The 26,993-nt window shown below is 41.3% G+C and overlaps 1 protein-coding gene across 3 annotated transcripts in view; it reads right to left on the reverse strand.

Annotated features, from left to right (window-relative positions):
* The window catches only part of MCF2L2 (MCF.2 cell line derived transforming sequence-like 2), a 252,757-nt gene that overhangs the window by 199,817 nt on the left and 25,947 nt on the right, over positions 1–26,993 (reverse strand). For all 3 annotated transcript variants that reach the window (XM_033211822.1, XM_033211821.1, XM_033211820.1), the window contains exons 2-3: positions 12,706–12,789; positions 1,689–1,803 (exon numbers count right to left, since the gene is read on the reverse strand). In XM_033211822.1, the coding sequence (XP_033067713.1) occupies positions 1,689–1,803; positions 12,706–12,789 (199 nt within the window). The remainder of the gene's footprint in view (positions 1–1,688; positions 1,804–12,705; positions 12,790–26,993) is intronic.

A 26,993-nucleotide genomic window follows, 5' to 3' on the forward strand; every position in this document is an offset into this window, starting at 1 on the left:
CAGAAATAATTTCCATAGACAAGTAATTTCCATAGGCAAAGGTAAACCCTGGGGTTCTGTGGAAATTTAACAGATTCTGTGAAAACAGAACTGGGGTGAGGGAAGGTTTCATCAAAGGGATGAGGTCAGAGTTGAGGGCTGATGAACGAGTAAGAGTCAGGCCTAGAAGAGAGGCAGAGGTGTCCCGCAGAGAAACACCCGAGCAAAGCCGTGACACAGGTGTGGTGTGTTTCCCTCACAGCAACAAAGGATTTCCCACATCCTTATATCTGCATTAACACATGGCATATGACCGTGGCAGGGAGGAGGAAAGGGGGAAATCGGTGAAATATATTTAAGTACTAACTTTGAAGAAATGCATTCAAAATAAATCCACAACCTTCTCTGAAGAAATAAGATGGGTAAAAGAAAAAACTAAAGAAAAAGGTGTAAAAGAAAAAACATGTTTTTCAAGTGGGTTTGGTTAAAGCAATCAACTTCCTAATCTCCACAAGTGGTATCAGACTCCAGGCGGCCTCTCCGTCACAAAGCTGCTGTTTACCTCTAAATCATAAAAGGCAGATGGCAAGCAAGCAAAATACCGCACACCTGGCCACTGTGTACATTCTAAACCACACCATAGTCAAGGGAGGGGTGGGGGCTCATCAGCAATGCAAACCCATGGAGGGAAGGCCTTTCCCAACCAAGTCTTCTCTGCTAGAGGTGGACACAGCACTGCCTAAGGACAGCGTTTGGATCCCGCTCTGCCCCTGTCTGTGAAATGGTGGTGACCAATGTGGACTCTGCCCACACTCCATCCCCTCGAAGACCTGGGCGCGTACTGATTTAAGCGGCATAAAGAGTTGAGGCCCAGGCTGGAGAGGGTGGAAGGAGAAGATGCCAGTAAGCATTTCTATCATGGGCTTGGCTACAAGCACAGTTTTTTTTTCCCTGGCCTTGTAGTTTCCTTGCTCTGTGCCTTAGTTTCTCCATCTGACAATGACAATCACAACAATCTGCCCCTAATTTTCTTATTTAGGAGCAATAAATAACTCCTGACACAGTTGGAGTTCCTTAAAGAAGTGTCCTGTGTCCTAGACACACGACCCAGGAAGCCAGAATAACCTTTAGCTAAAGCAATAGCCTCGGCTGGACACGGTGGCTCAAGCCTGTAATCTCAGCACTTTGGGAGGCCGAGGCAGGTGGATCATTTGAGGTCAGGAGTTCGAGACCAGCCTGGCCAACATGGTGAAACCCCTCTCTGCCAAAAAAAAAAAAAAAAAAAAAAAATTAGCTGGAAATTGCTTGAACCCAGGAGGCGGAGGTTGCAGTGAGCCAAGATCTGTTGCCCACTCCAGCCTGGGCAACAGAGCAAGACTCCATCTCAAAAATAAAAAATAAAAATAAAGTACTAGCCTAAGGAACAAAGGCAACACAGCTGCTCAATCAGTTTTCCATCCACTCGACACTGTTTACTCTGTCCCTCCGGTGTGCAAACAGAGTCAAAACTGAGACTTGTTTGTCATTGTTTTCCAGTCCCTGTCCACATTCGTTGTTCGTGACTGATGGGTGACAGAAGCCAGCTGGGTTATTATGCATACCAGGGTAAACTGTGCTCATGGAAGTCTATGTCTCAACCCAGCCCTGCCACATGGGAAGGGTGGAATAAAGCCAGTGCCTAAGGCGGCAGGAGACTGTGCTCAGCTCACCTGGGGATGCTAGTCAGGTAGGTCATGACATTCAGGAAGTCTTCATCTGGGATGTGTTTGAACCCCGAAAACTCTGGGAACGTGATGATGGGGGCGCCATCCTCCCCTCGGCCTCCTGCAACAAAAACAGGTGGTCAAGATGTTAGCAAAATGCTGTCATGTCACGCCTCTGCAGGAAAGTTGGGTGAAATAATATCAGTCACCTCTTTTCCTATCTATATTATCTCAGACTAGAATTTGGGAGAAGTTAACACAGTTATTTTGAGCAAGGCTCTCTTCTCATTCATGCTGGCTCCATGGCATTGTAAGAACTCAATTTTGAATCCTTTGAAGAGAGTTACTGTGTAAAAGGTAATATTGATTTAATTATTCAGCATAGGTAGAATAGTAAATAATGCCAACACAAATATGTAATACTGCTCTTCATTTTTGTAGTCAGTAAATGTCAAAAGTAATATTGCGTGCTGGTTAAGAGAGTTAAGGCTAAAATCAGACAGCCTGGTTCAAATCTGCTTTGCCACATTGTTGCTATATGATTTTGGGCAAGATACTTAATGTGTTTCTTTCATATTTTTATATATATATATATGTATATGCATAGATATATATGTCCCATCATTTTATTATATAGGAATAATGTTTGTACCTACGTGGTAAGGTATTGTGAGCATTAAGTGACAGCACAAAGGAGAAGCACCTTAGCAGGGTGCTTATTATATAAAACTGCTCAAAAAATGGTGACCATTATTATAATTATTATTATTACAAGGAAGCAATAATCAGCTTCCCTTCAAGAATTTATAAATAGCAATTTAAGATACCCTGTGAAAGTAAAAATATGAAAATTAACATTTAATTCAGAGCTGAGACCACCAAATTCAATAGATTCTATTTCTCAGTCCCCTTGCAGCTACATGGAGCCATTTGACTAAGTTCTAGCCCCGCAATCCCCAAACTGTGTCACAGGTACCCAGGGAACCACAGTTAACTCATAGGAGCGCTGTGACTATTTTAAATTTTTGAGGGAAACCCAGTGATAGTTGACATCTGTCGGACACCATATGCACTACTACTGGCTTGAAGTAGCTCCCAATTTCTTTTTTCTTTTTTTGAGACAGAGTCTCGTGCTGTCGCCCAGGCTTGAGTGCAGTGATGCAATCTCGGCTCACTGCAACCTCTGACTCACAGGTTCAGGCGATTCTCCTGCCTCAGCCTCCTGAGTAGCTGGGATTACAGGCATGCACCACCACACCCAGCTAATTTTCGTATTTTTAGTAGAGGCAGGGTTTCACCATGTTGGCCAGGCTGGTGTTGAACTCCCGACTTTAGGTGATCCTCCCGCCTCGGCCTCCCAAAGTGCTGGAATTACAGGCATGAACCACCACGCCCGGCCCCGGTAGTTCCCAATTTCAACATCAAATTGCATTATATTCTTGTAGATGGTATTGCATCTTTAAAAAACTGGGGGTTTGGTACTTGCTGGAATAAAAAGCAAAAACAGTATGAAAATCAATGTGGAACAAGACATAAAGGTGGTGATATCTAGTTTGATTGCAAGGTTTAAGATAGTTGTAGTTATTTAAGAATAAAATTGAGAGAAAAAATAACATTTTAATTTACATGTATTATTTTTTCAAACAGCTACTAACTTGTTAGGACGTAGATACATATTAAGTTGTTTGAAATGCTAGTTATTGCTTTTGGCCTGGGGGGGCCATGAAAGAAAGACTGAGATACTAAGGCGCAGAGAATTGAGAGGGTTTGGGAACCTCTGCCCTAGCCAGTGGCATAGGAGCTTAAGCTGCATGCACCTTCCAAGTGATGTCCTTGAAGACAAACCACTTGAAGAGGAATCATGGCTCTCAAGGCAAAGCCAACTACAAATGACTGAATGTATTTAACATATCTGAGAAAGACATATCAGTGTGGGGTGTGATTAGTGGGCACTGTGTGATTAATGAGGATGTGCGGTCAACAAAGAAACTACAGAAGAGGAGGACTCAGAGGAGCAAAGGTGGGCAGTGTACAGCCAATGCTATCCTAAGGAGAGAGGGCCAGCCCACCCTGAGAGTCTAATCCATGTTACCAGTCTATCTGATGATACCACTGTAAGATCATCCAACCAACTCTCTGGTGCTGACTGCAAGCCTGATAAGAATCTTCTGTTTATAATCTCATTTCCCATGTAAATTTGTTTCAAGAAAAGGAATGTGTTATTGAACAAACATAAGTATATTATGTAAAGAATAAGTTAGTGCTGTGGTTTTTCTGCACAAGTCTCTTGTGGGTGTTGTTAATATGGGTCTTAGGTGCTCAGAAACCAATTGCTGTGGAATGAAACCATGTGAGATTTGTCTGGATGGTCAGTCATCCGTCCCCAAGAGGTACCTCTTTATTAATCCTATATGTTTACTCTAAATTTCCAAAAATGAAATCCACAGATTAGATGTTTATCAAGACAAGTATATTAAACTACCTCATTACAGTGACTGATAAGGATATTAACAGCTTTCATCTAATAATATTCTTCCTCTTTGCAGTTTCACAACTATGGGAAGTTTCAGAGAAATGTGCATTCAGAGAATTTGTGTCTTTAAAAAGCTAAATTTAGATGCACTATAACACTGTAGTAATTGCATAATCAACATTTGCTGAGGGAATGGCTAAAACATTTCAAGGAACTGAAACACGCTAAAATATTCACTAGAATGTGATTATGCCATTTAATTTTACCTTTTATTTATTATTATTATTATTATTAGATGGAATCTTGCTCTGTCACCCAGGCTAGACTGCAGTGGTGCGATCTCTGCTCACTGCAACCTCCACCTCCCAGGTTCAAGTGATTCTCGTGCCTTAGCCTACGGAGTAGCTAGGATTACAGGCACACGCCACCACGCCCGGCTAACTTTTGTATTTTTAGTAGAGACGGGGTTTCACCATGTTGGCCAGGCTGGTCTCAAACTCCTGACCTCAAATGATCCATTTGCCTCGGCCTCCCAAAGTGCTGGGATTACAGGCATGAGCCACTGCACCTGGTCAATTTTACCTTTTTATAGTTGACTGTATTAAAGTTAACCCCACCTAAATGAAAAAAGGTGACGTTTTCTTCTATCTTGGTTACTACCAATACTGAACAGCAGAGAGGCCCTAAGGTTAACTGTGGACACCCACCTACTGTTGAATATTAGTCTTTTTTTTTTTTTTTTTTGAGACGGAGTCTCGCTCTGTCGCCCAGGCTGGAGTGCAGTGGCCGGATCTCAGCTCACTGCAAGCTCCGCCTCCCGGGTTTACGCCATTCTCTCGCCTCAGCCTCCCGAGTAGCGGGACTACAGGCGCCCGCCACCTCGCCCGGCTAGTTTTTTGTATTTTTTTAGTAGAGACGGGGTTTCACCGTGTTAGCCAGGATGGTCTCGATCTCCTGACCTCGTGATCCGCCCGTCTCGGCCTCCCAAAGTGCTGGGATTACAGGCTTGAGCCACCGCGCCCGGCCGAATATTAGTCTTAAGTGGCAGAAGCATCAAGGCTGGACTTAACCACCACGGGGCAACCCACAACATTGCATCTAGTGCCACCTTCTGAGGAAACGCGGTAATGCAATAGGAAGAAAGTGATCATTCCGAAGTCCCATTCAAGGAATACAAAAAACCCCGAATTATTTGGTACTAAGTAAAATGATAGCCTAAACTACTACTCCTACTATGATTTTGTACCTTTTCATTAAGTGAAAGACATCTAGTTTTATTGCAGAAAACATTAAGTGCTTGGGGAACATAAGAGGATTGCTGAAAGGGCCCTGGTGAGAGTTGGCAAGAAGGCTTCATACAGAGGTGAATCGAGAATACGGGAAATCCTATAGGAAGATGGCAAAGATCAATGATGCGGAAGGGTGCATAGCATCTTCCTACTGCTCTTTGCCTTCCAATATCTATTTTCCCTTTCTCCTCCACACAAGGTTTTCACTGGGGAAATGGCAGAACCATTCCCTGGGAGGCACTTTGGAAATCTCAGGGCCTGGGATACTAAATGATCCATTCTCCGTAATAAAACAGAGAATTGCCCCACATGCTACGTGACTTCCAAATGTCTTTCCAGAGGCTTAATTTAAGTGAAAAATCCATTTAAAATGCTCTGAACCTAGCCTCTAACTCTGTTTTTACAAATACTCATAAAGAATTTTTATTTTATTTATTTTATGTTAATTTTTTTGAGATGGAGTTTCATTCTTGTTGCCCAGGCTGGAGTGCAATGGCATGATCTCGGCTCACCACAACCTCCGCCTCTCGGGTTCAAGCGATTCTCCTGCCTCAGCCTCCCGAGTAGCTGGGATTACAAGCATGTGCCACCACGCCCAGCTAATTTTGTATTTTTAGGAGAGATAGAGTTTCTCCACGTTGGTCAGGCTGGTCTCTAACTCCTGATCTCAGGTGATCCCCCCACCTCAGCCTCCTAAAGTGCTGGGATTGATCACAGGCATGAGTCACCACGCCCGGCCAAGAATTTTTTTTCTTTTAATCTTAATAAAGTCACTGCAGGTATCCGATCACTCCACTACACCCCAGCATTTGCACCCATCACATTTATGGTGACTCCAAATTGAGGAGCAAGCACCTCTTTCATTATTCTCATGTAGCTAGACATGTATGTGGAAATACATGCTATTGAAAGATATGTTACTTTACTATAATTAGTTTTCTTTGATTTCTCCTTTACATTGCAGTTCCTTATATTTTATTTTTTAATTTTTAAAAATATGAGCATAGGTAGGGGCGGCTATTCACCTAAGTTTACCCTTCCTGGGCACACAGCTACACTACATTTCCCAGCTCCCATGCTGTTAAGTTTGTTCAAATGACTGTGACAAGTTCAAGTCAATGGAATGTGCTGTATGCTATCTCTGAGCTGAGAATTTTAAGAAGCACTATGCTCCTTCCATGTTCTGTTAGCCTGTCTGCTCCCTGGACACACATAAGAAGAAGGCTGCAATATGCATAACAACAGTAAGAACCAAAAACTCAAAGGAGCCTTCATTCCTGAACTTCCACATGGAGAAAAGTTGTCTGCTGACCAGGAACATACATGCAGAAGTGGTAAAAGAGTGAGAACTTAATTTCTGTTATGTGTGTTTTGAAACAGCCTTCGCAAAATCATGACTGAAACAGTGAAAGAGATCTAACTTAATCCACTCCATCTTGCTTCTAACCTCCGAGCTGTCCTTGTTTATTCCTGGGCGTAGGTTGAACTAACTTTGGGAGAAATTTAGTTTATAGTTTAAACAAAGACGGTAACGGCCCTTTCCCAAAGCAGACTCCCTTCTTGCCTGGGGATTAGACTGCCTTTGTAGGACTAACATTAGCCACAAGATTAGAACTTAAGGTTTAGGAGTCCTGCAGCTGGGGGCTACAAGGTTCTAACCCTCCCTGAACTGCTCCTAAGATCAGTGCTTGAGATATTTTGCAGACCCTGCACTTGATGGATCAGCTGGCACCATCCAGATCAATAAATTGGCTCATCTGATCTTGTGGCCCCTACCCAGGAACTGACTAAACACAAGAAGACAGGTCCAACTCCCTGTGATTTCATCTCTGGCCAATCAGCACTCCTGGCTCACTGGCTTCCCCCCACCTACCAAGTTACCCTTAAAAACACTGCTTCCTGAATGCTCGGGGAGACTGATTTGAGTAATAACAAACCTCCAGTCTTCCACACAACCAGCTCTGCGTGAATTACTCTTTCTCTATTGCAATTCCCCTGGCTCTGTCTGGGCAGCGGGCAAGGTGAACCCCTTGGGTGGTTACAGTTGGAGCCCTATACCCTTTGGAGTCTGTTTGTTGTAGTTGTTGAGCCCACTCTTGCAGATACAAGTTACAGTATGTATAAATTTCACGTTAGGATGGCAGAGGGCAATACAAATCATTTGTTATATAAAGGAGATATTCTCATGACTGAGAACCTTCCCTCCCACCTGCACCACCAAATCCAACAGCCACTAGACACATGTGACTATGAAGCACTTGAAATGTACCCAGTCCAAACTGAGATATGCTGTAAGTATATAATGCAAACTAGATTTCAAAGATTTAGAATAAAAAAGGTAAAATCTCAATAATGTTGAATATTGAGTACATGTGAAAATATTATTTCAGATATGGGTAATTTTAAAATATATTATTAAAATTCATTGTATCTGTTTATTTTAACCTTTTTAATATGGTTACTATAAAATTTTAAAGTACACATGTGGGCCACACTGTATGTCTATTAAACAGTCCTGCTCTAGATATCACCCTTGGTTCTCACCGCCCAGGTTTCAAGTCACTAGCTCCATAGGTAAGTTAGGAGTTGGGGCTCTGATCTCTTCCTTGGTTTAACATTCTCCATTGTTTCAGGTAGGAGTCCCCCACTCACCCCTGGGAGCCCTACCCGCCACCAAACCTGGGCTTCATTGGTATGTATGAGGGGAAACTGGGGACTCTACAAGCCTAAGAGTATTGAGCAGTTGATTTCTTCATCAATTACTTTCAAAAGGATTCAAGCTGCCACAAGACAGAGGCAGAGAAAGGGAGCAAAGAGGGAGACAGATTCAGACACAGTAATTCCAAGTGGGAAACAACCATCAAGATAAAGATAAAAGGACAATTCCTTATAATTAAAGAAAAGGAGCTGTGGCAAACGTTGATAAATGGCTAATTCACTCCCAATCCCCTTTTCCCTGACCACCATCTCCTGTGGCAGTTAGAAAGCTAAATGCTTGCCTTCTGAGATTCTCTTGCTGCCAGGGAATGGCTGTGTGACATAATTCTGGAATAAGACATAAGCAGAAGGCAGCCAAGAGTTTCTACAAACGGAACCGAAGAAGCCAGCATTTTCCTCCTCCTTCTTCCTGCTTTGGACACTGACCTGATGTCTGGAACTGCAGCAGCCACCTTGAATCAAGAGTTGACAAAGAAGAAGAAAACATCAAGAGAATTATAAAGATGTCAGCCTGAATGTCATCGAGCCTCTGATCCAATACCAAGAGTTTCTATCTTCAGACCTCGTTATGCAGTTTAAAAAACAAACCAACAAGTGTCAGAGGTTAAGTTCCCTGGTAGTCAGATACCATGCTGAGCACTTTTCTTCTTACAGATGAAAAACTGAGGTTCGGAGCCACCTACTGGTTGTGTTGGAATGTGAACCCAGAATTGTCTGAGTCCAAAGCCCAGAGTGTTTCCACCACACTAACCAGGTTATACTCTCGTTTCCTAGCTAAGCCCTGAATTTAGAAATATCCCAAGTTCACTGTGAACATGCAGGTGTCTTCCAATGTCAGAGCTACCCTGGTCAATATCCAATTCCCGCTGGTGGCCCTGCCCACAGGCTTCAAGGCTGCAAACCACTGGGCCACAAATCTGGGTCAGGCTTCATGTAATGAGCCTCTGCTCTTCTACCAGCCGTGGGAACACATGCACAGTTCAGCAGACTAGGCAGCTAGAGCTGCATTGAGGAAAAGGCTCTATCCTCTCCTTCACAGCCTTGCTGGTTGACAGGGCCTCTGGCTCCTTCCAGAGATCAGTGAAATTGGTAGAAAATTTTGTAGGGAAAATATTTACCTTATTTGCCTGAATCAGGAAAAGGAAACTGCTGTGAGTTGGGGCTAAGGCTGCAGCTTTTAGGCTACCACAGCCATGAGAAAAGACCTAATTAGAGAGATTTCTGTTTTACAACAACTATACTGGCCCCCACCACAGCCTCCTTGCTGACACTTGCTGTTTCTGCCAGAAAAAGAGAGATGGTTAAAGATGAAATGCAGGCCTCTGATTCCAAACAAAGGGCTGACTCAGAGAGACCCACGGCTGCCACTATTCCTGCAGACTTGCAAGGCTGTAATTACTATCACAGCGAATCCATGCTTCTCCTTCATAAGAAAGGCAAATTTGGGCTGGACGTGCTGGCTCACGCCTGTAATCCCAGCACTTTGGGAGACTGAGATGGAAAGATTGTTTGAGCCCAGGAGTTCCAGACCAGCCTGGGCAACATGGCAAAACCCCATCTCTACAAAAAATTTAAAAATTAGCTGGGCATGATGGTGTGTGCCAGTGCCTGCCTGTAGTCTCAGTTACTCAGGAGGCTGAGGTAGGAGGATCACTTGAGCCTGAGAGGTCAAGGCTGCAGTGAGCCAAGACTGTGCCACTGCACCCCAGCCTGGGCAATAAAGCGAGACCATGTCACAAAAAAAAAAAAAAAAAGAAAAAGAAAAAAGGAAGACAAACTTAAATGACAAAAGAAACTCAGAAACGAAGGGTTATCTTTATTATGGTCAAAGTACCTTCCTAAAGCAGAAGTGTATTCTGTGCCCAGTGTGTGTTTCCACAGTTCTCTGTTCTACGTTAAGGAGTGACAATCCTCTCTATTCCTAATCAATGGTGGCATTGTATACCGTAGTTATTGTGAGTATGACTTCGGTTCCTTATAAAACTATCTTACTTGTAATAGAACCCCAAAATAAACATTTTATAGAACTATAAAAATGTATCAGTAAAAAAGAGAAACACTTATTTAGCACTATAAAAGATATTGGAAAAAAAGAGAAACACTTATTTAGCAGTTGCAATACTAAGCATTTTTCATACATTATGTCATTGAATCCTCAAAATTACTGGCTGGGTGCGGTGGCTCACGCCTGTAATCTCAGCACTTTAGGAGGCTGAGGCAGGTGGATCACCTGAGGTCAGGAGTTCGAGACCAGCCTGGCCAACATGGTGAAACCCTGTCTTTACAAAAACACAAAAATTAGCCGGGCATGATGGTGGGTCCCTATAATCCCAGCAACTCAGGAGGCTGAGGCAGGATAATCACTTGAACCTGGGAGGTGGAGGTTGCAGTGAGCTGAGATTATGCTACTGCACTCCAGCCTGGATGACAGAGCAAGACTGCATTTCAAAAAAAAAAAAGTTACAATAATCCCATCATACAGATAAGGAAACTGAGGCTTAGAGAAGTAAGCTGCCGGCCGGGCGCGGTGGCTCAAGCCTGTAATCCCAGCACTTTGGAGGCCGAGACGGGCGGATCACAAGGTCAGGAGATCGAGACCATTCTGGCGAACACAGTGAAACCCCGTCTCTACTAAAATACAAAAAACTAGCGGGCGAGGTGGCGGGCGCCTGTAGTCCCAGCTACTCGGGAGGCTGAGGCAGGAGAATGGCGGGAAACCCGGAGGCGGAGCTTGCCGTGAGCTGAGATCTGGCCACTGCACTCCAGCCTGGGCGACAGAGCAAGACTCAGCCTCAAAAAAAAAAAAAAAAAAAAAAAAAAAAAAAAAAAAAAAAAAAAAAGAAGTAAGCTGCCAAGGTGACGCTGCTAGTAAGTACAGAATCCAAATTCATATCTGGAGCTGTCTAATACCAGTTCATGTTTTTTCTATATTGCCTCTAAGTCATAAGAACAGAAAGAAATGCCTCAATAATACTCAAAGGAGATAAATTTGGATCATAAATATATTAATTAATCAGTCACTAGACTGATTCCTGAGATAAGCCATGGCATAATTATATAGGCCAGAATCATGCATTGAGGCCTTAGAGCTTTAGTCTGAGGCTCTAGGAATCTACCTGGCCCCAGCCCACCCATCATCCATTCCAGACCTTGAGCTGCATGGTGGTCTTGGAGCCTTCTGTGGTAGGGCCACAGCAACAGCTTCCAGGAACCCAGAGGACAGACCCCATTCTGCCTTTTGTCTCGCACAAGCCTAGACTCATAGTGGGAAGCTATGAGACTATGCCTTCAGGAGGCTGGTTAGGTCCTCCCACAGGGACCAATGGTGCCTAACTAGGCATTTGGGGAACAGGGAGACCACGGGCCTCACAGAATAGACCACAGGGACTTGGATATTTTTGTACTGAGCACCTTTTATGTCTAGTCTCTGATCTAAGTATTGGCAATACAGACAGAAAGAAGAAAAAAGAGGACCCTGTATTTATGGAGCTTTCAGTGACTATGTGAGCAGTGACTAATGTGGAGGAAAGACCAGAGAATTCCCCCAGAATGTCCTGGATTATGTAAGATGTGGCCACCCAGGAGGCAATGCTGGGGTTAGAAGAAGTATCCCAATAGTAACTGAGTTCGCATCTCCTTCAAATCAGTGGGATGAGGAGCCTGGAGCAAATTAAATGTGATTTGGAGAAAAGAAAAAGATGGGACTTTTTTTTTTACATCCCATGTTGTAGAAAAAAATTTACGCCAACTACATATTCTCTCTGTGATGTAACTAAGATGGCTTTGTTGTTTTTTTCAGAACAGATGTAAAAGTTGAAAAGAGTAACTTTCTACTTTATCCCTCCATGTTATATACTAAGGACATCTAATGTCACCACTTCATTCTCTAAGTTGGGTCTAACTACAGTTTGGGGTTTGGCATCTACTTCTAGTTTTAGTAATTAAAGTCATGTCACCCTTAGCTAGGCGAATAAGAAAGAACAATATTCAAGTCACGACAGCCTTTCAGGGTTGTGTCTAGGCTCAAAAAATGCTAGACTTTTAGTCAGAACAGTTTCTCTTCATTCCCAATTAAATGCTTAATGGAAATCCCCTTAAATAAGCTAAGAATAAAAGACAGTTCTCCCAGAGAACAAATAACCTCAGCAACATTTGGGAACCCTTAGAACTTAGACCTTTTTAAGGAGGAATCTTGGAAGAACATCCAACAGGAACATTGGAAGAACATCATGGTGGCAGCTGATGTCAGTAGTTATCTCTTTTTCTTTCCTCAAAATCTTTTCAGCTCTGTTATTTACAACCACAAAGAAATGTGCTCCTTTGGGAAAGATCAGATTGCACTGAACAGCAAAGGTAATAATATATATAAGATCTCACCCTCTTCTGGCAGGATAGGCCTCAGCCTGTTCTAGTCCCGGGTGAGGCCTAAGGGGTGAATAAGATTTGAGTATAATATTCCTCAAGGTTCAAGAGGTTGGGCCTTCCCATCAAGGGACCCCCACCCCCATCAAAATCTGGAAATGCAAATGAATGTGCTCCTTACCTGAAAGAATGGCAAATTGTCTGTGAAGTTGTTCTATTATCTCCACCGCCATCAAGGGCCTAACTTCCTGCTGCATAATTTCATCTGCACAAATGAAATACAAAGTGGGTTAAATATGTGCAAATTACAAGAAGAAATTAAAAAGAAACAAAGGCAAGTTGTACTATTGGGAAATCTGGGACTTATCAAGAGATGGTTCTGGCACATAATTCCCTTGAGAACTAGATTTCTGAGATCCAGGGCTGTATCTGGGTTTGTGTGCTTTCGAGCTTATGCGTCTGAGCGGGGAACACATTTCTAGAGCCCCTACCAAGGCTTTGGGAGGGACCAATACAAGGAAAGAATCCTGAAGTTTAAGCTTCAGTAGCTTCACAGTAAACCTGCTGGATGATCTGATTACAAAAGCAGGTATTTGCCTACAACTTTGGGTCTGCAGAAGGACACTTTCAACACAAACAACATAAGTTACTAGAGCTCCTTTCAAAACAGGTCATAAAATCAATCTGGGATTCATGAGGGCTCTTTAATTTTTATTTTCCTCCCTACCTCACTTCCTTCCTCCCCCCCTTATCTCCATTCCTTTTTTCCCCCTCCCAGAATACTTTAAGGGGCCTCTTCCTACTGCTAAATGTATATAAGGAGGCACTTTTTCACTTTTCTATTTAAAGATTCTCCTAACTCAATAATAAGTTATAGGTTTCCAATGCAAAAAATCCAATCCTTTCAAGCACAAATCTACAAAGGTCCTCTAACCCTAGAAAATGACTTATAAGCCCTGTGATTTGCCCTCATATCCATTTGCGGAAAGCGAATTAGAGAGAGGGGAAGACTCCCTGGAATCCTTCAACCTGGGCTGAAGAGAGAAAGGCATTTTCATGTTCTGTCTGCCTAAGATATTATCTTCATTTAACTATCTCCCAGGGAATCTTAAAGAATAAACTGGTAGCTGGGTACTGAGGCCCAGGTGAGAGGACTGCTTGAAGCCAGAAGTTTGAGACCAGCCTGGTCAATAGAGTAAGATCTTGTCTCCACGAAAAATTTAAAAATTAGCCAGACATGCTGGTGTATGCCTGTGGTCCCAGCTACTTGGGAGGCTGAGGCAGAAGGATCTCTTGAGTCTAGGAGTTTGAGGCTGCTGTTAGCCATGATTGTGCCACTGCACTACAGCTTGGGCAACAGATGGAGACCCTGTCTCAAAACAAACAAAACAAAACAAAAAACCAAACAACAATCAAAAATGAATGAACTGGTTATTGTTGCTACAGGAGTTAAACATCCGGTTAGATTAAGGCATGAACCCAATAACCTGTGCTCTGATGCCAGGTGGGAATTTCCTATTGATTCAGTATGGGGAATTTCCTATTGGTTCAGTACATTATGATATTCTAGTGTTGACCAATCAGAAGTTAATATTTGGGAAGGTCCTCCTTGAGCCTTGGTTTCTACTCTCAGCTTTTTGGTGTTGAGGTTAAAGGAGATAATATATATGGAGATGTATACAGAGGGTGCTGAGCAAATGCTAGTTATATCCATCGTTCTGAACAGACAGGTCTTTCCCAAATTTGCTTTCTGAAAGTCTTGTAAGGGGTGGGCCAAGTGCCAGCTTAAGCCCCAAGATCCCCTTCAATGAATTCCCCCATTGTTTTGGGTAAAGGGGATAAATCCAGACCAGGGCTTCTTCATCCCAATACCACTTCCACCCTGAATTCACTAAAAGTTCAAAGAACTCCTTCGTCACTGTTAATTCAGTGGGTGTAATAATGGCATGGTAGTCATATTTTATACAAAGGGGGGCCTTCTCTGTTAGAAACACAAATTGAAGCATTTAACAGTGAAATGATATGAAGTCTGAGATTTGCTTACAAATACTCCAGCCACTCCCCTTTGCCAAAAGTACGCATGGGGTGGAAGTGGGGGGTAGATGAAACATGATTGACAAAATGTAGATAATTGTTGAAGCTGGTTGATGGGTCCACAAGGGTTTGTTACATAATTCTCTTGCTACATTTCAAATTTTCTGTAATAAAATGTAAAACACAAGTAGACAACAACATAGAGAATTTCAGCAGAAACAGAAGTTATGTAATTAAAGAGTTTTTCAGAGTACAATCTCCCAGCAGTCTAGGAAAGTGGCATACTCAGAAATAAAGCTTCATTATCATTTGTTCATACCTGGGCATTTTTTTATTTTTTTAAGATGTAGGATCTTGCTCTGTCACCCAGACTAGAGTGCAGTGGCATAATCATAGCTCACTGCAGCCTTGACCTCCTGTGCTCAAGCAGTCCTCCTGCCTTGGGCTCCCAAAGTGCTAGAATCAGAGGCGCAAGCCACCACGCCTGGCCAAGCAAGCATATTTAAGAGATGATGAACTCAGAGAAAAACAAAATCATAAGGTGTAATTTACTGTTCTTGTATGTTAATATTTGAGGTGTACTTTAAATTAAACATTTTAAAGATGTAAGATCTGAAAGTGGAACAGACATTAGCGAAGTCAACCATCCTCACACCATCTCATTTTTCAAACAACAACATGGAGACCCAGAGAGTTCCTGAACTTGCCTGCAGTTATGCAACAAATAACTGTAGAGCCCAGATCACCTGACTCTAAGAGGGCCAACCTCAGCCACGCTTGATAGAATTCCCAGATCTTTGCTTGGCCTTGAGTTGCAAAGGCTCCTGCAACCCTGAAAGGCTGACTAGTGTCGTGGGAATCTGAGGTTTGCCCATCCCTCCATTCCCTGACAGAGACCTTTCTCACCAGCCTCCTGTGGCTATCAAATGAACAGGACAAAAACTCATAATTTGTTTTTCTAAGAATAGCAATGAGCTGCTTTGCTTTGAGTGCAGGTTTTGCTGAGAGTGCTTGGTCTCCAGCCAGGAAGTGACATGGTTATCCTTGAAGTCTTCCTAGCAAAGGAGCCACATGACCCAACCTAGCCAGCTGCAACAGATCATGAGGCTTTCTTGGACTCATCCTCTGGACTCATGATGGAGATGACTGCAGATACACCCAGTCTTCAGTTGCCCGACACTGTGGGCCTGTTGGAATAGGGCATGCTCTGTTCTGCCCCCAGTAAGGCACACTTATGCTCTATACCAAAAGAGATAGACCGCCCTGCGGCTGGCAGGCCCTGCCTCCCACTCCTGTATAGGTAGGTAGCGGAGGAAGTGCAAGAACTCTTTGGTTCTAAAAGAACACCTCCACTGCAATGGGAAAGGACCTGCTTCAGATTCAGACAGACTTCCATGCAAAAGCACTTTCTGCCACCTTCTAGATAGGTGATCAGGGCAAGTACACTCTGAGTCTCAGTGTTCTCACCAGTAAAAGGGTTTTTCCTTCTCCCAGGAAAAGATAAGCAGAACCGTGACCCACCAAGGCGCTGGTGCCTGTTACACATCTGCCCTGGCCTCACAGAGGTCTGTGGAGGCTTCCTGCTTGTTCTTTGCCATTTTTGGCTTGCTTAGATTAGGGAGAAACTTGTCTCTCTCTCTTTTTTTTTTTTGAGGCGGAGTTTGGCTCTTGTTGCCCAGGATGGAGTGCAACGGCGCAATCTCGGCTCACTGGAACCTCCACCTCCTGGGTTCAAGCGATTCTCCTGCCTCAGCCTCCCGAGTAGCTGGGATTACAGACATGCACCACCATGCCCGGCTAATTTTGTATTTTTAGTAGAGACAGGGTTTCTCCATGTTGGTCAGGCTGGTCTCCAACTTCCGCCTCGGCCTCCCAAAGTGCTGGGATTACAGGTGTGAGCCATCATGCCTGGCAGAAACTTGCCTCTGTTACCCACATAAGGCAAAGGGAAGTGATAATTCAATTTCAACACAATTTCTATCCTGGGCAAACAAATACACTAGGGAAAAACTTGTCTCTTTTCTATCCTTGATAAGTACACAGAAGTGTGACTCTATTTTACCCCGGCCCCACAATTCCAGAAATACAGATGGTATCAAAGGCCACACACAGCCTCCAGACTCTTAGGCAATGAAATAATAGTCCAGCATGTACCATGGGAATTCCACTGCAGCCAGCAAGCAATATCCCTGTGTTGCCCACTTCCCAGGCTGAGAGAGCAGCATGTGCTCTGGGGCCAGGACCTTTGCTAATGATTGGAGTCATCCTCCTTACAACAGAGGGCAGGAAACAGGGCTGATGACATCTCAACGCTGATTGCTGCAGTGGATAAGGGATAAAGGGCAGTGAAACCCTTAGGCCCCCACTCTTGCTCTTCTGAAATTTCTGTCACACTGTGATTTAAAAGATTCAAGTATGATCTGAGGGGGAAAAAAAGAACTAAATAAATAAATACCTTGGTTAAGAGGGGAAAAGTATGGTCTGGAGCAGAGAACAGCTCCCCCAAGTTTGGCAGACCCTGTGACATTACTGTTTTGCCCAGAGAATCAAGGGGACAGAAGGAACAGAAGCGTCTGCCAGTTCATCAAACTAGATCTCAACAAGTGAGTTTGCAACAACGCGTAACAAGCCACGAACCAGGATCTCCGCTCTCAGGCGCTGTGTAAAGACCGTACCTGTTAATAACATGAATAGGGCACCAGCTGTGAGCTCGACACTAACTTTGCATGTCACAGATTAACTAGTTGAATTCATTGCACGATGACAGAAAAAGGATGTGCCCTACCACTCAAATGAACATCTTCCAGCCTGCCCCACCCTCCTACGTCCACAACTAGACTAGACTTGACCACTGAGGAAACTCTGGACCAGAGGCTCAGAGACACCAGTTGCTGGGCTGGTACAAAAAGCCAGCCCATGAGGCATAATGCATTTCACCACTCTGTTTTATTGGCCAGGCCAGAAATAACACAGACATATTTCCTTCTTTTACTGGCTCCTGTGCTATAGCGATGCTTAACCTGCCCTATAATAGTGACTTTTGTCTTATCCATAACAAATAATGAAGTAAAGGCTTTTGAAAGCAGACAGAATAATTGTTTAGAAGGAAATTTAAAGATTTTAAAAATCAAGAACACTAGAAAATGTCCAACTTCCTAGTCGTCAACAAATGAAACTTAAACATCAATAGAATATCTCATTTCATCCATAAAATAATTGAGATTCTAATACACAATGCTGGGGTTATAATGGAAAATCAGTGCTTCTGCATAACCTCAGGGAGTGAAGCAGGTAGCATCCTTGTGAAAAGTAGTTTCTCAATCTTTTATCTGGTGATTCCTGAGCACTTATGTGGTTGATTCCATACCAGATACTTTATATATGTGACCTCATTTAATCCTCAAAACAACTTTAAGGGTGATATTGAACTAGATTTGAAGTAGCTTGTCCAAGATCATGCAGATCCAGAACTTGAACTCAGCTCATTCTGACCTCCAAAGCCCAACGTCTTAACCATTACAGTCATTAAAATCTCCATAATATTTTATGCACTCATCCTATATCTGAAAATATATCACGAGAACATAATAAAAAAGTAACAGTGTAGACTGTAATATTTTTACCCGAGTGAAAAAATGGAAGCAATCATTATACAAGTATAAAGACCGCATCCATCGAAAAATATTTAAGATACAATGTCAAGGACACAAAAATCCTACAAATGGTGAGATTATAGCCAGATTTTTAAAAAGAAAGAAAAAACCAAGTGTGTGATATGTTTATGCACTTATGTGTGGGCATATGAGAAAAGAATATATGAAACAGTTGTGTCAAAGTGATGGAATTATATGTGGTTACCCCTTTATTTACTTACAGAAAAGTATGCACTGGTAGCCTTTATGTTTTACGCTATTGGTACTTTATTGAAGTATAATTTACATGCAATATAGTGCACAAAGCCTTAAGCATATAATTTGAGGAATTTTGAGAAATATACACTGATGTAACCATCAAACAGATCAAGAAATGGAATATTTGGCAGGGTGCAGTGGCTTATGCCTGTAATCCCAACACTTTGGGAGGCCGAGGTGGGAGGATCACCTGAGGTCAGGAGTTTGAGACCAGCCTGGCCAACATGGTGAAACTCCACTAAAAATACAAAAATTAGCCCGCGTCGTGACACGTGCGTGTAATCCCAGCTACTCAGGAGGCTGAGGCAGAAGAATCACTTGAACCTGCGAGGCGGAGGTGGCAGTGAGCTGTGATCATGCCACTGCACTCCAGCCTGGGCAACAGAGCAAGATGTCGTCTCAGAAAAAAAAAAAGAAAAAGAAATGGAATATTTCCCTCCCACCACCTCCAGAGAGTTCCTTGTGGCACCCCCTGCCCAGACCCTCACTTTGGAGGGCTCAGAATCTCACACCCTATCCCCATGAACATATGTATTAAAGAACACTTGGCTGCCCCGGGCACTCATGGTCCAGTGCTCAGCGCTGGCAGGTGCACACAGCCCTGGAAATCTACTCTTTGAACGCTGCTCAGACCCAGGGAAATACTTCACAGCTCTTGGTCTATGTCCTCAAAAGAAAATGAGACCGCATCCAAATGCTAGGGTGGTTTGTGGGTTGCGCCACTGCTGACATCAGGGACACACACTGCTTCAGAGTGCGCGGAGGATTTGAACTGCGGAAGTGCTTAGATAAGAGAAAAAACAAATGAATTAACTTGAGAAATCCTTCCTCTCTCATAGCACAATAATGTAGATTCTTTGGTAATTGTATATCCAGTCCAATAGAAACAAGCATCAATGCTCTTACTTTTCTTTTTGTAATTCATCATGCAAATATACTCAAAAGTTTGAACTTGTTAAACACAATTACATTTTACTTAGATCACATTGACTTTAGATCACTGTTCTCAACAGTTCAAAGTGAAAATCTTAGCTATACCAACACTGGTTTTGCTGACATGAAGACAAGAAAAAATATATTTTATGGAATAATGACTTATGGATTATGTATATATTTATTATTAATTCACATATCACTGGCCAGTGAAACCTATAACCAGTGAAACCTATTGGTTGGAAACAGTGTGTGGACAAAACAATAATAATTATTATCATTACTGTATATTCAGTATACATACAATAATATGATATAGTATGATGAGATGAGAAAGGAGATTAGACAGAGAAACGGAGGGAGACAGAAACACAGAGAAAACCATGTGAAGATGGAGGCAGATATCATAATGATGCAACCATAAGCCAAGAAACAGCCAGAGCCCCCAGAAGCCAGAAGAGACAAGAAACTGAATCATCCCCAGAGCTTCTAGAGAGTGGCCCTACCAGCACCTTGATGGTAGATTTGTGGCCTCTAGGACTGTGAAAAAAATTAATTTCTGTTGTTGTAAGCCATCAAATTTTGTGGTCATTTGTTACAGCAGACACAGGAAACTAATATAATAGGCATAGACTGGAAACAGACAATTCATAGAAGAAATATAGCCAATAAATTTATATCAAAACATGTTTAACCACATGTCTTAGTCTGTTCTTGCTGCTATAACAAAATACCTTCGACTGGGTAATTTACAAATGTAGAAATTTTATTTCTCACAGTTCTGGAGACTGGGAAGTCTAAGGTCAAGGCACCAGCAGATTCAGTGTCTGGCAAGGACTTCCCTCTGCTTCCAAGATAGTGCATTCTTGCTGCACCCTCACATGGTGGAAGGGTGAAAGGGATGTATGCTGAGTCCTCACATGGCAGGAGAAATGGAAGAGGGAGGCAGCTGTCTGAAGCTTCTTTTATAAGGGCACTAATTCCATTCACAAAGGTGGATTCCTCATGACCTGTCCACCTCCCAGAGGCCCAACTTTCTAATACCGTCACCTTGGGGGTTAGGTTTCAACATACGAATTTTGGAGGGACACATACATTCAAACCATGGATAAAGAAATGTAAATTAAAACAAAATGAGATATTTTCTGCCTGATGGATTAGTGATTATCTTAACAATGAATAAGATTGGGTTGGTAAGAGTGTAGGCAGATTATCTATGGGTGAAAGTATAAATAGGTACAATCTTTCCATTGATTAATTTAAAAATAACTGTCAAAATATTAAACATGCAGCATTTTAGCCAAGAAATTCCGTGTCTAGGGATTTCTAAGGTAATACTAATACAAGTACAAAATAAATGGGTTCAAAGATGTTTATTACAGCTTGTTCTTTTGTTGCAAATGACCATTAATAGAGGATTGGTTAAATAAATGATGATAAATCCATATAATATAATACTATGGAGGCATTAAATAAAGTCAGATATATCTATGCTACTGACAGGAAGGGAGGTTTAAAATATGTTAAGTTTTTTAAAAAGAAAGTGAGCTACAGAACAGAATGTTGTTTATATTTATATATATGTCTGTATAGAGGTACTGCTTAAGTTGAATTGCAATGAGCTATTGAAGCAGAGATGGCTCGCTGCCCATCAAAATGTCACAGATCCTCTTCCATACGGTAGCTTTACCACTGAAAGGCAGTTGCCTAGCCAGGGCCTCAATCTCCCACCCACCTCTTTACCTTCAGTTATGGTCATGTGACTGAATGCCAATGGGAGGTAAGCAAAAATGATGTTTCACTTCTAAGCTGGGGTATTTAAAAAACAAGTTTGCTTTCGCCACTCTCTCTTCCCTCTCCCAGGCTGCAAGGTGACAACTCCAAGTATAGCAAATGGCAGACCCACAAGATAGAGGCAGCCAGGGTCCCTAAAACACTGAGAGAAAACAGCTCTCTGACAAAGGACAGTGTGTTGGAATCTATTAATCCATATAAATCTGGGTGTTTGTTACAGCAGCTGGTGCTACTCTAACTTAGAAGCATTCGTTTTATAATATTAATATAATATACTTATAATAATATATATTATAAATACACTTTTTTCTTTAAAAAGAGAAAAAAGGGAGGGGGGACAGTCAGTGGAAAAGCAAACCTCCAGTTGCTAACCCTTCCTGACCCCCCAACAATTACATAAACTATGGGTCTTCATTAACGCATATTTCAATCAGCGTGGTATCTCTAGTTTCTTTCCCCTAATCCCAAGGAATCAGTGTTACTTTAGTCCGAAAAGTCAACTGACAGTATCTCATGAACATAATGCTGCAATAATGTCAGAAAGGTCTTTCAGATACTCACAAAACTTACATTAACATACTCAACCTTTCATTGTTGTCTTGAGTCACAGAATAAAATGACTGACAGCTAAAGAATACAGGTGAACATTTCATAATCTTCTTTAGTAGGGAAAAAAATAAGGCATATATAATGCTGTGAGCTTAGGATTTGGCAATTCTTATTCTTCTTTCAAATTATTTCCTCTCCTCACTACTAACAGAGTTGGAAAGCCCTTGTAATAATTTAATTTTCATAAAATCAGGGCAATCATATACACTTCAATTCAAGCCTTGTAAGGATTTGTGTGCATGCATAGGTGAGCACACGTTTAAATATGGAAAGCAAAATCTATTTAACAAGTTGTCCTTATCTAAGTAGCAAATATATAATAGCCATTGCCTTTGAGAATATAATTTATGCATTACATACTAAATAAGTATATGGTATATAACTATGAACCATGTCTCAATCAGAAAGTATACTGCAACAATGATTATTTTTAAAGCACACTTCATTTAGTAACTTCCCACTCTTGAAGAAACAGGTTCCAAGTATAAAGGGTAAGGAGAGAGCCTAAGACATTTGCTTTAATCACCTTTACTAGCCTGTGATCCAAAGGGAATAAATGTATTATAAACACTTTCAAGGCAAACAAACAAATAAAAGGTGGGAGCATACCACTAAGTGCATTTCCAAAAGAAGCAGTCTTAGAAACAAGTAGTTGCTTCAGCTTTGAGAACATCTGTCCTGCTGGCTTCCAAGTACATGGAAAGCACACTTAGAAATGATGTTTCTTCTCACCAGCCCACTGAAGGGAAGCGCTTTTCTTTTTCTACTCTGAGACCATCAGTCTGTTATCAGTTCATGCATCTAACATGAAGCCTTTCAGACTTAACATTTTTCTCCAGGAAAATGAATTTCATAACCTGGATTCTTATTTTCACTTTCATTTCATAGAAGAAATATAGAAATATTGAAATGGTAAAGGTTCAGATCCTGAGATGGGATGTAGAGCATCTCCTGAATTCCTCCTGAACATCAGGTGCAAATACAATCTGACTCTCAAATGAAGGATATTCTTTGCCGCCATGAAGTGACCAAGATCCTGCTCACTACCACTTGAAAAAAAGCAAGATATGTTGGTAATTTTAAAAAATAGAAAATATAACCAAACAAAATTAAGTAAAACGTATTCCTTTAACCAAAATTAACCAGTTATCTCATTGGTATGCAATACTCAGTGCATGTATATGTATGTGCAGACATATGCAGGCTTTCAAAACAAGCTCACACTTACACATTCCATATTACAACCTAATATTTCAGAAAATTGTATCTTTTTATTACGAATCTACCTATGAACATATCAATAAATGACCATCTACAATACTGTAACAGCTAATTAATGTTTTTTTAAAAAAAGTCATTTTAGAAATTCTTCACAAAAAACTTGAGACAGTACTGCAAAGTACGATTTTTTTAATGTAAAATTTCTTACTTTTAAATCATTATGCTAAGAATGAGGAGAAATAAAACACATACATAAAACACATGCATCATTGCTTCCACACTACCTTTTTTTGCCACATATTCTAGCCTGATGCAACTTCCTACTAAACGGTGATAGGCCCTCATCTCTGCCTCTGTTATCCGCACCAAGGTGTAAGGTGAGTATCTAGGATCTTGCTGCTCACACTTCGTGCACCAGACCACCACTGGATTCCAGGAAACGGTGCCACCTCGCTCGCTCTCCATTTCTCTCTAGGCACTGCACTCACACAGAAATGTTCAATCCTTTCTCCCAGTTAATCTCCCTGAAGTTCACTCAAGGTCATTTCATGGCTGAGAGCTGATCCTTTTGATTGGTGAGTGCTCACAGGTTTACAGCCCCAGCAGATTATCAAACGTACTCATTTAGAAACAAAAGGAAAACTGGGGGATGACAGAGAGGGACATCCTAGTTTCAGTGAGAATCAGAATTTTTTTTTTTTAAGTATCACATCATCACATCATGAGACACAAATCAGGCCACCGGATATTTAAAATAAAATGATAAGGATAAACTTTTTAAAGGATGTTCTAAAAAAAAAAAAAAAAACACAAAACAAAACAAAACAAAAAACTTATTCCAGGCCACAATTCTACCCTCCTTCTCTTCTAACCTCTCTAGGCTGCCAGTAATAAAATCCAGATGCTTAACGCTGCAGCCAATAAGATTCACTATCTGAGCAGGCACCTTAGATTGACGTGGCAAACGGTAAAGGTTCAGATCCTGAGACAGGATGTACAGCGTCTCCTGGACTCCTCCTGAAGATCAGGTGCAAGTATAATCTGATTCTCAAACGAAGGATATTCTTTGCCTGTCATAATGTGATCAAGATTCTACTTACTACCACTTGGGGAAAAGCAAGTTCACCTTTCAAACTGTGCCATGCAGAGAGGATGATATACTGAGAGAGAGGCTGCCTTTCCCTGATGCATTTTATTTTGGTTCTTCATGCTTAATGGTATTTATTAATAATGTGCTTCATATTTAAAGAAAGAGTACAATGCAAAATAGCCAATCAGCAAGTAATAAATGTTTTTACACAAACTTCCCATCTTTATTTTTATCATTCAAGCTAAAATTTCAGAGTAAGCCTTGCAATTGGCCAAGGAGAAACTGGAAGACATTTTTTTTATTATTTAAAAAGGTTTTTAACTTTATTTGGGGGAGGGATAAAAATGTACAAATATTAAACTATACATTTCAATGAGCTTTGACAAAAGAATACATCCATGTAACCCATACCTCTTTCAAGATGTAGAACATTTCCATAGCCCCGGAAGACATCTTCAAGTCCCTTCCAGTCAACCCTGGTTCCCAGGCAACCACCATTGTGACTTTTTTTGAGAGAGACTAGTATTGCCTGTTCCAAAACATCATATGGTATAATAATACAGTATTGATTCTTTTGTGTCTAGCTTCTTTCTCTCAAGATAATGCATTTGAGATTCATCCACAGTGGGTATCAGTAGTTCGTTCATTTTCATTGCTGAGTTATATGTCATCGTATGGACAGCTATCACTTGTTCATTCTCCTACTGATGGACATTCAGGTTTTTCCCCAACTTGGACTGTTTTAAATGAAGTTGCTATGAACCTCACGTAAAGGCCTGTGTGTAGACATGTTTAGCTTTCTCTCAGACAAATATCGAGAAATGGTATTGATGAGTCAAAGGGTAGGAGTATATTTAACTTACAAGAAACTGTCAAATGTTTCCCCAAAGCAGTTGTACTAGAAAGCACTTTAAGATTAGAGACTACTCTGTTGATTAATTAGAGCTAGTTATTTGTTGTTGTTAAAATTACAGTAAGTTTGTGGAGATGAGGAGAATTAATGAAATCATTATCAAGTTTATTTGAAAGAATATAACAGGCTAGAAGGGTTAAGAAAATGTTTTTTTGGCCAGGCACAGTGGCTCGCACCTGTAATCCTAGCACACTGAGAGGCCAAGGCAGGAGATCACTTTAGCCCAGGAGTTTGAGACAAGCCTAGGCAACATAAGGAAACCATGTCTCAAAAAAAAAAGGTTTTTAAAAAAGCAAATGCTAGATAAAGAGAATTTCTCCTGGCAAATATTTTAAAGTTATTATGTTAGCACTAATAAAATAAAAAGAATGAAACAAGACCCAGGAATAGATTATAAATTCAAAACTAACAATATGTAAAGAATGAGGCATTGCCAATCAATGAAGAAATAATAAATACTACTGAGAAAATTACAAAAAATATATATCAGAAATTTAAAAGTTGTGTAAAAAAAAAAATAAAACCACTAAAAGATACTTAAAAAAAAAAAAAAAACCCTGATGGTTATTTATTTATTCTTTACTTGAGGAAGGATATAAAAGCAACAGAAGAGGCCAGGCGCGGTGGCTCATCCCTGTAATCTCAGCACTTTGGGAGGCTGAGGCGGGCGGATCACCTGAGGTCAGGAGTTCAAGACCAGCCTGGCCAAAATGGTGAAACCCCATCTCTACTAAAAATATAAAAATTAGTTGGGTGTGGTGGCGGGCACCTGTAATTCCAGATACTTAGGAGGCTGAGGCAGGAGAATTGCTTGAACCCGGGAGGCAGAGGTTGCAATGAGCCAAGATTGCACCATTGCACTCCAGTCTGGGTGACATTGAGACTCCGTCTCAAAATAAATAAAACAAAATAAAAGCAATATAAGAAATTGTAACCTGCAAAAGGGTCTTGCCGCTCACCGCTTCTCAAAATAAGTCAAAAATAATGACGAGTTGTGACAAGAGAGAGCAAGATTGTATTATCCGTGCTAGCAGGGGAAGAGTAGAAAGCAATTCCACTCTTAAATTTGTGGAGGGAACACAGGGGTTTTTAAACAAAGGGCTCGGCAAGTAGAAGAGGCAAATGGGGCAACAAGATTCCAGGTGGCGTGACTTGCTCCAGTGGCCCTCTTGAATTATTGTCTCATTTGGTGAAGGGGCTGGCACCTGCGTGGATCCTGCCAGGTTGTAAATTAGTCTTCAGCTGGGTGTGGGTTCCATCCTCAAAGGAATCTTTTGTTGAAGAGAGAATTCTGGAGGTGCCTGGTCCCTATTAAGATCTGACTCCTGAAGCTTCTAACAAAAAATATGACCAGATAAGACCACATGGTCTGTGCTTAATAAGCATTAGGCAAATAAATGTTCATAAGGCATGAGAGTATAGTATGGGAAAGGAAAGGGAGTGGAGGTTCACAGCACATTCTACTGTTGTCTTTTAAGATGAGAGGCACATACATGCAGTTTGTCTCAAAGTTATATCTTGAAACTGACAGGGGGAAGAGGAAAAGGGAAAGAAGAAAAAAATGTTTAAAAAGTGGTTTGAGGCTCAGCTAAGCTGATGGTTACAAAATAACAAAATAAAAGATCTATAGATTTGACTACATACAATTTTAAACCTTTGTATGTTAAAAGACATCAAAAACAAAATTATAAACAGCAAACTGGAGAACAAAAAAAACCTTCTATAAACTTAAGAAAAGTTTAATAGCTTTAACATTTAAAAAATTTATGCACAAATGCCTTGGTCCCAAGCCAAACATTAACAAGTCACAGAGCAAAAAGTAAAACAGCTAATAAAATATTAAAATCATTAGAGTTCACTCATAATTTTTAAAGATTCAATTAAAATGAATACAAAAACATATTTATCTATCAAACAAGCAAAAATTCAAATAAGAAAATAAAAATATGCATCACCAGAAGACT

Source organism: Trachypithecus francoisi, unplaced genomic scaffold (genome assembly GCF_009764315.1).
Source record: "Trachypithecus francoisi isolate TF-2019V2 unplaced genomic scaffold, Tfra_2.0 Lachesis_group0, whole genome shotgun sequence".
Classification (NCBI taxonomy): domain Eukaryota; kingdom Metazoa; phylum Chordata; class Mammalia; order Primates; family Cercopithecidae; genus Trachypithecus; species Trachypithecus francoisi.